The sequence below is a fragment of the Hylobates moloch genome, unplaced genomic scaffold (assembly GCF_009828535.3).
Source record: "Hylobates moloch isolate HMO894 unplaced genomic scaffold, HMol_V3 SCAFFOLD_9, whole genome shotgun sequence".
Classification (NCBI taxonomy): domain Eukaryota; kingdom Metazoa; phylum Chordata; class Mammalia; order Primates; family Hylobatidae; genus Hylobates; species Hylobates moloch.
Genome location: NW_026652284.1, coordinates 52,537,317 through 52,549,795, shown reverse-complemented (window position 1 = coordinate 52,549,795; position 12,479 = coordinate 52,537,317). Strand labels below are relative to the sequence as shown.

The window sequence follows — 12,479 nt, the reverse complement described above, 5'->3', positions numbered from 1 at the left end:
GGAGGGTATAGCTGCCCGTGCATGGCAACAAGTGACTGGCATTTTCCATTTACCATAGATCCCTGTTGCTGACATCTAAGGGGGCTGCGCTACCTCCTCTGCTAACACCCTCCACCCACCTTCTTAGAGGAAAACCTACACAAGCAAACAACGATAAAAATAATAACAAAGCATTTACATCACCAATCTACTTGCTGAATTTTTGTTTTGTTTTGTTTTTTGAGCACCATGTTGCCCATGCTGTGGTGCAGTGGCAGGATCTCAGCTCACAGCAGGAAACCTCGACCTTCCAGGCTTGAGCAATCCCCCAATCTCAGCCTCTTTAGTAGCTGGGACTACAGGCACAGGCCACCATGCCTGGCTAATTTTAATTATTTTTAATTAAATAATTTTAGTTAAATTTAAATTTAATTTAATAATTTTCACTAGAGATTGGGTCTCACTATGTTGCCCTGGGTGATATTGAACTCCTGGGATCAAGAGATCCTACCACCTTGACCTCCCAAAGTAGTTGGGATTGCAGGTGTGAGCCACTGCATCTGGCCTGAATTTTTTTTATTTGATGTCTTCAGATAAGAAAATGTTTTACCAATTTTTTTTTTTTTGAGACAGAATCTTGCTGTGTTGCGCAGGCTGGAGTGCAGTGGCATAATCTCGGCTCACTGCAAATTGTGCCTCCCAGGTTCAAGCGATTCTCCTGCCTCAGCCTCCCAAGTAGCTGGGATTACAGGCGCTCACCATCACATCTGGCTAATTTTTGTATTTTTAATAGATACGGGGTTTCACCAGGTTGGACAGGCGGTCTCAAACTCCTGACCTCAGGTGATCTGCCCGCCTAGGCTTCCCAAAGTGCTGGGATACACAGGTGTGAGCCACCGCACCTGGCCTGTTGTACCACTTGTTCAAATTTTCTTTTATATAATTTACTAAATTTGCAAGTCATTTTCTAATAGATAAATTCAATGTTTATTTTTGTACACTGAGACCAAAAAATAAGGATTTTGAACTTCTTGTAATACATTTTATTTCATTAGTTGCGAATTTGGCAATTCTAAAATTCATTCTAATAAATTTTCAGTACAATGTATTTTATTCTTGGTAGATATTCATAGCATTCAAAACTTTTAAAATAAATGAATTCTGTCTTTATAATATTCATATCCATTTTTATTGACTCTATTATTGAATTGGCAGAAATTCCAGGTTAAAATCTTGCACAATAGCTGTATCTGTAGCCATCATGTAGGATCCCAGATTAAAATGCAAACAATCCTAGTAGTTTTCCTTTAGAAGTAATGATTTCCTCTAGTCTAAAAATACACAATCTGTAAGACATTACAGAAGTATATTTCATTTCTTACTTTCTATGTTATTTTCATTAGGGCAAGAAAGATAATTAAACTTAATGGGAAGCCTCATAAGCATTTATTAGGAAAACCATATGTGTATTTCAATTTGAATCTTTTGCAATGAGAAAGAAGCCAACAAAATGACCTTAAGAAATCCACATCTCCCACCCTCTCAACTGATCCCAACTTTATCTCTCTGGGTCACCGTGAGGTGTCTTCTCCACTGATCCTTATGTTTGAGTTCCAACACCTTCTAAGTAACCTTGACCCTCTCCTTCCAGAATTCTTCCAAGGCACTGACAAATCAAAGGCCAGTGTCTTTTTTTTTTTTTTTTTTTTTTTTTGAGACAGACTTTCACTCTTGTTGCCCAGGCTGGACTGCAGTGGCACAATCTCGGCTCACTGCAACCTCTGCCTCCCGGGTTCAAGCGATTCTCGTGCCTCAGCCTCCCAAGTAGCTGCAATTACAGGAGCCCACCACAATGCCTGACTAATTTTTTGTATTTTTAGTAGAGACGGAGTTTCATCATGTTGGCCAAGCTGGTCCTGAACTCCTCACCTCAGGTGATCCACCTGCCTCGGCCTCCCAAAGTAGGCCAGTGTCTTAATTGTGTGATAAATACACGGGGTAGTTGTCTTCTTTGTCCTCATAAACTGTCATGGATTTCTCCTGACCTGGATAATAAACCGCACATTTGCAATCTCAACACAGCCAGGAGACCAGGGAGTCAGGACTAAAAACTCAGGTGCCAGACACAGGTAGTGCTGGTTTATTTCTTTTTACAGGGCTTCCTGTGCAGGACAGTCTTGAAATTTGCCCTCACGTGTGTTAGATCCCCCACAGCACCTCCTTTATCTCACTGAGGGGTTCTCTGAGGTGACCCCAGAACCCAGGTGGAGTGGAGGCAGCTCCTGGATCTAGGGTGGCCAGGAGACAGACTCAGGGGAGGGGAGGAGGGAGGGAGCCTGAAGTTGGCTCAGCAAAGCTCAGCCGTGCAGTCACAGGTCATCCCCAGGTGGCTCCAAGGCTTTGTCACCGCTCAGTCCTCCTCATCTTGCCAGCGTCATGTTAAGAGACACTGTTCAGGGCAAGTACGTATATGTTCTGAGGGGATCTCAGCAGAACTGTGATCCTCTGGGATAATCTGTGATAAGAGGTAGAGGATGGGGAAGGCTGATCCCTATGTCTTACAAAGATCCTAAGAACCAGGGCTGCAGGTAGGTCAGCTCAGTGAGAGGGAGAAGAGATTCTGGAGCCAATCCTACAGGAGATGGTCTCCAATAGCAGAAATATTCATATGAGCTACTAAATGTACCCTAAGAAAACTTATGGTCTTGGAAATTCCTAAAGGGGCTTACGTCTTTTTTTTTTTTTTTTTTTGTAGTGATGGAATCTCACTATGTGGAAGAGGATGGTCTCAAACTCTTGGCCTCAAGCAATTCTCGTGCCTCAGCCTCCCAAAGTATTAGTTATTGTAGGCAATGAGTCACCACACCTGGCACCTAAGAACGTATGTTTTTGGAAATTCCTCCCATCTCTGTCTGCAGAAATAAAGTTATAAATTTGGCCATGGTTTGAGATTTTTAAGTCTGTTTCTGAGCATTCTGGAGGTTTTGAATGGGAATTTAGGAGAGTGGAGTCATGGAATATTACCTGAGATCATTTTAAACAGAGATTCCCCAGGTATAATTTCATAATAATAAAAGTAGTCTCTTCCCAAATATTAATGCTAACAAAAATCTCATGTACATCTTATTAAATACAAATTACTAGGCACCAACACGAGTTTCTGATTCAGTAGGTCTAGGTTGGAGAATTGCATTTTAACAAGGCACTCGGCAAGGCCCTTACTTCAGTGATAAATAAAATTGGTCTCCATGGACAAATTAATGAATGAGTATATGTCTGTTGATTCTCTTTGAATAAGAAGAGTCTTCCTGGAGCGCAGGAGTCTCTGTGACTCACTGTGAGTTTATGTATTCACGGAAGCATCACACTGGGGAGATGGACACACCCTGGGAGAGACTGGATAAGGCACCTGGCAGTGAACCCTTGCACAGGACACTGGGGCAAGGAGGCTCCCAGCTCATGGTGTTAATATTCCCACCCTCTCACCTTCTCTCCTGCCCCTAAGGGCTGAATCTTTCTGAGTATGTAAAGAGGTTTTAGTTGCACCTCCTCATGGGTTTAAATCACTGTGGAATTGCCACCACCCATGTACGGCACACAGTAATGATCAGAGTCATCATCTACTGAGTCCCTGTGATGGTGAGGGCAGCTTTATTCCCAAGGATGGAGCCAGAGAAGCGACCAGGGACCCCAGAAGGGCAGATGTTTGGGCTGCAGATGAGCATGTGTGGAGCCTGGCCTGGGGTCTGCTGGTACCAGCTGTGGTAGTAACTGGTAGAGACTAAGCCAGAGCTCAGGGCACAGGTGAGTGTGACTGTCCCTCCAGTGAATGGCTCCTGGGTCACCACAGACTGAGAATCCACCCCTAAAACTAACAAGAGAGACAGAGTTATGGTCATGGGGATAAGGGTAACCTGGACCCTGCTTTGTGTGGTCCCTCCAGGGATGCAGAGTCCCTTCCTCTGACCTGACCCATAAGCAAGGAGCCCAAGGAGAAGCATCATGCAGGCCATGGTGGGGACAGTCACGAGGGCTAGGCTTCTCCGCTGGGGTTTGTTGTCCTCGGGGCCTTTTCATGGCTCTACAGACCCAACAGGGGAAAAAGTTCTTTATGCAAATCAGCTTCCCCTCCCTTTCTGTGGCAGTTTTCACCCTGCTGTCCCCTAAGAGAGACCTTGAGAGAGGCAGATGCTGAGACCTCACACAGACCCACGACCACACAGGGCTGAGACACTGAGGAATGAGTGTTGATGCCTCTCCCCAAATCAGCTCTTCCAAGACCTTGGTGACCTCAATCCAACTTTCCTTCTCTGAAAGCTCAAGGGCTGAAGGAGGGAGATGGGTGTTTTCACCTTCCTGCCACATAATCTTGTTTATGGCAAACCTAACCCCATCCTTGGGAGCATTTTCTTCCCTCCCCAGTGAAATGATTGCTGCTTCGGCAGTGAGTAGCAGGGCCTCCTTCCTCCAGCAGAGGGCACACTGGGAATCCACAGAGCTGTGTCTGGGGTGGGCTCTCTAACCACGTCCCAAAGCAGGGGCTGACTCTGTCCTGGGCCTTGTCTTCAGTAACCTCAGTGTGGGGCCCAGGGCTGAGGGGCCTAGGCATGGAGCAGCACTGCCAGGCTGGGGGTGGACTTTCTCACGCACTAAGAAGCCATCAATGGTAAGGAGGACCTCCAGCAGAACTGCAGATTTTGAGGAGAAAGATGATAAATTTACCATTATATTATGGGATTTATCCCAACACCAAAAATAGCAAACTAGGAAAACACGCATCACATAACCGGAAATAGAAATGGCACTGTGTGTGAACAAGTTAGTGTGAGCATCATGGAGCAGCTTAAAACACCTGATGCCGTGAATCCCTCAGCATTTCCTCCATCAACAGAGTTTTCTTTCTTAAAATGAGTGTGGAGAGAAGGGATAAATTGGTGGCACACAGGATTTTTATGGTAGAACTATTCTGTAGGGCACATAATGGTGGATACGAGACACTATGCGTTTCTCAGAACTCTTAGAGTGCATAACACAAAGCTGAAGCCTAATGTAGGTTATAGATTTTAGTTAATAACTATTATTATTTGTCAATAATAATTGTCAATTATAATAATTATTATTTGTCAATTATAACAAACATACCACACCAATGCAAGATGTTAACAATAAGAGAAACTGGGTGACCACAGTCTGAGAATGCTTAGAAACTCTGTGTGCTCTCTGCTGAATTTCTGTAAGCTTAAAACTTCTTTAAAAATAGTCTGTTAATTAAAAAGATTAAGAGTGTTCACTTTTCCATCAATTATAAAAATTACCATGAAATCAAATGGTCTTTCTTTGACAATATTTGCAGAGTCAAATTCAGTTGAATTTTGCCCTGAAAGAGGGTTTCCTTTTAAAAAAACATATTAAATCCATTAATGTGCACACACACAGACACACACAGTCACACATACACATATATACACACAGAGACGCACATGCACATATACACAGATATGCACACACACACACGCCCAGGCACACAGGCACGTACACACACATAGATATGCACCATCACACATACATATGTGCACACATGTAGTCACACAAGCACACATACACAGATGCACACTCACACACATGTCCTCACATGATTCCAAAACAGAGCAATGTCCTGCATTTGACCAGTCAGGCCTTCCTCCCACAGCACAACAGGGTCAGTGGGGAAGCCCTTTTGCTTCTTCCTCTCAGTCTACCAAAGCACTGTTGGGTGCAGCGGCCATGGCCATGCTTACAAGAACCCCACGGGCCAGCCAGGTGCGGTGGCTCATGCCTGTAATCCCAGCACTTTGGGAGGCTTAGGCAGGCGGATCGTCTGAGGTCAGGAGTTCAAAACCAGCCTGGCCAACATCATGAAACCCCGTCTCTAATTTAAAAAAAAAAAAAAATACAAAAATTAGCCGGGCATGGTGGTGGGTGCCTGTAATCCCAGCTACTTGGGAGGCTGAGGCAGGAGAATCACTTGAACCCAGGAGGCAGAGGTTGCAGTGAGCCAAGATCGCACCACTGCACTCCAGCCTGGGTGACAGAGCGAGACTCTGTCTCAAAAAAAAAAAAAAAAAAAAAAAGGGACCCCACAGGCCAAAGCTGAATGGGCTCAGGAAGTGGTACTATGGAACCATCTGAAAGACACACTGGGTCAGGAATGTTGAGCTGGCCTCTATTTTCACCACGGAAAACAGGAGTCATGTGTGCACAGCCTCCTAAATGGGCCAACGGTCCTCAACCTTGCATGTCTCAAGATAATCTGTGGAGCTTCATAAATGTATAGCTCCTTGGGTGAAAATTCTGATTCAGGAGGTCAGGTGAGGTATAGATTTCCGTAGTACAGAAAATAAAAGTTCCTCAGATGGTTCTGATGTTGAGCCAAGATGTATAAATCACTAAAATAAGCCATTGGAAAACATGATTGATTGTAAGGATATGGGTATGGATAAGGATTTAGGAGATGCCCTGGGGTCCTCTCTCTTCCAGAACCTTATTCTTTTCTTTGTAGGCATGTGCCATGCTTGGTAATTTCACATTAACTTGTTTTGTGTCTGTCTCCCTCACTAGAATGTCAGCTTCTTAAGGGCAGGCACTGTGGCTGCTGTATTCACACCAATACTCCCGGTACAAGTATCTGGGAAAGCCTAGTGCTCAATAAATATTCACTGAATGAATGACAAGGAGCTGACTTTATGTACTTTTCATTGTCTTATATTTCAGATAGTGACTATATTTTTTTTCTGTAAAAAATACAAGCGTCCAAGTATGGTGGGAAAATCTACAAACACTATCACACACACAGAGACAAGAGCACACATACAGCAGTGACTGATGAAAGCTTAGGTGAGCTCTTAGTTCTCAAGGCTTTGACTGAGGAAAGGGAGAGGAAGCAGGTTGGGGGCGTGTGTGCGCAACCCTTTTCCTCACGTTGTAGGTGAGGGCATTGTGAGGCCAGCACCTCCAGCCTGGAACACTGATCCAGGACCCCTCAGTGTCTGGGGCTCCAGGCCCCACCCTGTCTTCTCAGGACTCTAAGCACATCTATTTTCAGGTATTTTCAGCCGCCACACCCAGGAGGAACGGAATTGTTCCCCACCCTTTCTGAGGCTGACTTTTAAAGCATTGGACTTGTGGATTCCAAGGCTCTCCCTGAAATACCAGTTCTGAGTGGATTTGAGAGGGTGGGGAGGGGAAGGGATCCTCCCCCACTAAATTTCACAGCTGCCCTCCTCATGCAATACAGGCCACGGCCTGGAGATGGGCAACAGTGATGGAGAGAAGCAGGGGAAGTCCAGAATGAATTTGTGAAGACATGCACACACATGCACACACACACACGCACTTGCACATGCATGTACATGCACACATACCCCACTGCAAGAGAAAGGAATGTGACCTGTGGGCTGGTCTCTGGGCTGGGAGGCCCTGAGGCTGAGCCTATGGGAATCAGTCAGGAGGTGCTGCTGCTGCTCAGGCTTCTACCTGGAAGCACCTTCTGCAGGATTGATGCTCCCCAGAGACTGGGGATGAATCAGTAACTACCTCCTCCCCTGGCTGCCTAAGAACTGCCTGATGATCCGCCTGAGAATGCCCAGGGCTTGTTATAGAATCTAACTGGGGTCCACTCGCCCAGTGCAGTAAAACCAGATACCTAAACTGACGGTTTTGCAGTGAATAGAAGGGAAGGCATTTATTGCAGGGCACCAAGCAAGGAGAATCTAGCGGGCTCCTGCTTAAAACCTGAACTCCCCGGTGGCTTGCAGATAAGGGTTTTTAAAACTAGGAGTACATTTCAGGAAAGCAGAAGCTACAGGCAAAATCACAAATCAATACACAGAAGTTACACGTTGTTTTTGGCCCCAAAGGGTGGGATATCTTGAGGCAGGGGCTTACAGGTCATAGGTGGATTCAAAGATCTTCTGATTTGCAGTTGACTAAAATAGAGAAGCTTCGTTTAAACATTTGGGGTCAGTAGAAGAATGTTAACTGGTTATGGGAGCGACTTTCTCTAAACCCCTTGGGAAGAAACTTAGACCCAAAAATGGTAGTGAAAGTTTAGTCTTCACTTCCCCTTTATCTGGCGGGAATATGTCAGTGGATCCTTTCTGTGGGGTCCTCAGTGGGGATCCAAGCCTCTGAAAGACAACTCAGGGACATAAGCTAAGAGATTATCATTGGTTTCTGTAGGGAAAGCTAATATCTCTGGGACTCTAACTTCTTTAGCTATTGTTTTAGCCTACTGTTTTCTTCTTAACAAGTCGCTTATTTACTTGTTGGGGATTGCGAAGTGCCTGGAATTGCCCTCAGAGGAACTCAGGATTTTCCTTTATTTCTGCGCTTGGGGTCTGCAGGCCCCTTAAAAAGGGGGTTCTTGCTGTCTCTCACATCACCCCAGGTTAACATAGTCAAGAATCTGAGAAAAAGGCAATGAAAATAAAACCTCTGTGTGTCTCACTTGGGAAGAATCAACTGTGCAGCTCCAGAAGTCACAGCTGCTCTCAGGTGAGCCTCCTTCCTGAGCTCTCTCCCAGGGCTGCTCCAGGGCAGCTGTCGCCATCCAGAGGACTAGAATCCCACCCCCTGAGACACACCAAGCCGCTTGCTAATTCCTTGGGAGGTCTTGCATTTCCCCTGCAGGCCTCATCTCTGGAAACTCTCCCCTCATCCCACCCTCTCTCAAAGTGCCCTCTGCCCCAACCACGTGGCCAGTTGCTCTTCCTCTATACTGGATCCACTGAAGTCTCAGTGAACTGCTCCTTTGCCCACACACCTCTCACTTCTGCTGTCACACTGAGCCCCCTCTAGGGTCCCCTGTGTGGCTGTGAATATTCCACCAGACTGAGTCTGGATGAAGTCCACTGTGAGATTCTGCCCCTTCTCCCTGAGCCTAGTTCAGCAATGGCTGCATGGCAGACACCATCTGTCCACCCATCAGAAAGGGGTCCTGATCCCGACACCAAGAGAGGGTTCTTGGATCTTGCACAAGAAAGAATTCAGGGAGAGTCCACAGAGTAATGTGAAAGCAAGTTTATTAAGAAAGCAAAGGAATGAAAGAATGGCTACTCCATAGGCAGAGCAGGGCATTTCCAAAAGCAAGAGGAGGAACATGCCCACCTTAGGTACAATGCCTGTTTATGTACAAGAGAGCAAATCAAAAAAATTATGGGGGAGATGTGCTCCACTACAAGGGCTCGTGACAAAACAGTGTTCATCTTGTGTAACTACTGTCTTCCACAAGAATCTACATTTTTATCTTTAAAGCAAAATATTCTTAAACTAAGAACTAAGAGGGCTCTTGTTCTTAAGATACTAGGACATCAGGACATTTCCTGAGTCTGTTAAGTCCTGCATCTGTTTAGTAAGTATTATTAATCTGTTCCCTTAACTACAAACATCTTGTGACTAAGAATACTTAACCCCTTGAGAATGCACCCCAGCAGGTCTCAGCCTCCTTTTACCCAGCCCCTATTCAAGATGGAGTCACTCTGGTTCCAACATCTCTGACAAATCAACCCCCAACCCTCAGCTGCTTCTTCCCCAGTTCCCAGAGCTCGAGGAGAAACACAGGGGATTAATCCCCGCACACCATTGGGTCTTCCCTCCACACAACCTTCCTATAGTCTCAGAACAAGTTAATTAAAGGACTCAGACATCCACATCCTAGGTGGTTCCGTTTACAGCCTGATAACTATAAAGTAAAACTTTAAGCCTTCCAATTGACTGATGGACCCTCCTCTTGGCCAAGGGCATTCCAGAAAAACGAGTTCAGGCCATGATGGGAAGGTGGAGTCGAACATGACTTATTATGCCTTCCTTCCTTTGGAATTCAGGCACAGCTGACCAGCATGAACACTAACACAGAGACCTTAAGACTGATAGAACAGACTCTTTAAGTCTGATGAGAAACATTTATAATCCATTCTCTCTGAAGTCAGTTATCTGCAGGCTTCATCTGCATAAAACCTTGGTCTCCAAAACTCTTATCTTAACCTAGACATTCTTTTATTTTGATTCCAGGTCTTTAAATAATGACTTAACCAATGGCCAGTCAGAAAATCCTCAAATCCACCTATGACCTGGAAGTCACTCCTCACCTTTCCAGTTGTCCCACCTTTCCAGATAGAACCAATGCACATCTTACATGTACTGATTGATGTCTCGTGTTTCCCTAAAGTGTATAAAACCACACTGCAGGCTGGGCGCAGTGGCTCACACCTGTAATCTCAGCACTTTGGGAGGCCGAGGCAGGTGAATCACCTGAGGTCAGGAGTTCGAGATCAGCCTGGCCAACGTGGTGAAACCCCGTCTCTACTAAAAATATAAAACTTAGCTGGGCATGGTGGGCACCTGTAATCCCAGCTACTCGGGAGGCTGAGGTAGGAGAAGCGCATGAACCCAGGAGGCGGAGGTTGCAGTGAGCTGAGATGATGCCATTGTACTCCAGCCTGGGCAACAAGAGTGAAACTCCATCTCAAAAAATAAAATAAAATAAAATAAAATAAATAAAATAAAATAAAATAATAAAATAAAATAAAATAAAATAAAATAAAATAAAATAAAATACCACACTGCATCCCAACTACCTTGGGTGCTTTTTCTCAGGATCTCCTGGGGCTATGTCATTGGTCCCTCATATTTGGCTCACAATAAACTCTTTAAATACTTTACAGAGCTTGACTCTTTTCATGGACAGGACTAAATTCTTTTTTTTCTTGCCCAAATTCCTATCTAAGGGACCTACAAACCATAACATCTAGTTAGGCAGATTTGTATTAATCTGGTACAATGTGACTTATTTTCCAACCTGACTCTGGTATAGCATCACATGACAGATAGCAGACCCTGAAAGAAGTAAAAATATATAACCCCAAAATATATTTTCCTGTATTTTGAAATGGCCCTGCAAACTGTTTTTGTGGGAAATTTGCATCTTTTGAGAATCTCCATTCACGCAGCCAGGCCTTCCCTTTCTAGGCCTTTCATGGATCTAGGAGAGAGCCCGACATGTTTTAAGGTCTGAAAAGAGACATTCACCATTTATCCTCTCTGAGGGATGCCACCTATGAGGCTTCATCTACATAACAAGAACCTTGGCTCCATAACCCACTAATCTTAACCCAGGTGTTCCTTTCTAGTAACTTCAAGTCTTTAGATAATAGCTTAACTCTCTTAACCAATCCACTAAAGAATCCTCAAAACCCACCTATGACTCAAAAGCACTGTCCCTCTCCCCCAGTAGGAGATATTCTGCCTTTTTAAAATGAACAAATGCATACCTTCCATGTATTTATTTATGACTTTACATGCAATTCCTGTCTCCCTGAAATGTATAAAGCAAACTGTAATCTCACCACCTTAGGCTTGCTTTCTCAGGACCTCGTGAGATTGTGTAACCCCAGGCTGCAGTCACTCATATTGGCTCAGAATAAACCTCTTTAAATGTATTTTGACATAAATTACTTTTTTCCTTGAGCTCAGCCACACAGAGACATAGATATCTCTTGCTACCTGATCTAGTGATTTTGGCAAGTTTTCCTCTTTGTAGCTCCTCTGTGACAGCAGGAAGGCTTGTCCTGAAGAAGCCTCAGATTTATCTGTGCTTGCAAGTATCTCTATGAGTTGGGTGAATTCCTCCCCTCTTGAGGTCCCAAGATAACCGGAGGCTCCTGGGCCTGTCAGAAAGTGACATTCTTTATTTACCACAGGTTAGGAACACTGTACAGGTACTGCATAGATAAGGTATGTGGCCAGTTTTTCTAAAGGGCTTTTATTGGCCTTATATGTCAACCTTGATTCCGTAAAGCAGTCTGTTTATACTCAAAAGCATGCCATTCCAGTCAAAGCCTTGGTAAAATAACTACTGTCCTATTACAAAGAAAACAGATTTCTATTGCACTTATGCACTATATTGCTATAAGTTAAGAGTACTCATAAATGGTTTTCAGATTCTAGATAAACCAGGTAGACAGAAAGAAATATGCTCCAAATTTTGCTCACAGGACTATAATTTATTCAATTGCTAAAAGCTGTAAATAGCTCAAAAGAAAAAGAAGTTTTCTTGACTCTAAAAAACAACAGAAGGGATCAGAAACATTCAAAGCACAAAACATCACAAAAGATTACATGTTTTTATTAGTTTAGTCTATGCTATTAACTCTTTATAGCATGGATATTGAGCCAGCAGTCCTTATGAATATATTAGCTTTCTACAACAGTCCTAGAAGTTTTTTTTTCTGTTTCAATGGCACCATTTTTAAATTTAATTTTATTTTTTCTTTATTTTTCTTTTTTGACGGAGACAGGGTCTCACTCACGTTGCCCAGGCTCAAGTGCAGTGGCATGATCTCAGCTCACTGCAACTTCTGCATTCCAGGCTCAAACGATCCTCCCACCTCAGCCTCATGAGTAGCTGGGACTACAGGCATGTGCCACCACACCTGGCTAATTTTTGTATTTTTTGTAGAGACAGG

General features: G+C 44.2%; 1 gene segment (V, D, J or C); it reads right to left on the bottom strand.

Annotated features, from left to right (window-relative positions):
- Positions 1–3,599: 3,599 nt before the first annotated feature.
- LOC116812647 (immunoglobulin lambda variable 8-61-like) lies at positions 3,600–3,992 on the bottom strand. The segment is given in 2 exon segments: positions 3,600–3,844; positions 3,947–3,992. Coding segments are annotated over 2 exon segments (291 nt in total).
- Positions 3,993–12,479: the final 8,487 nt, after the last annotated feature.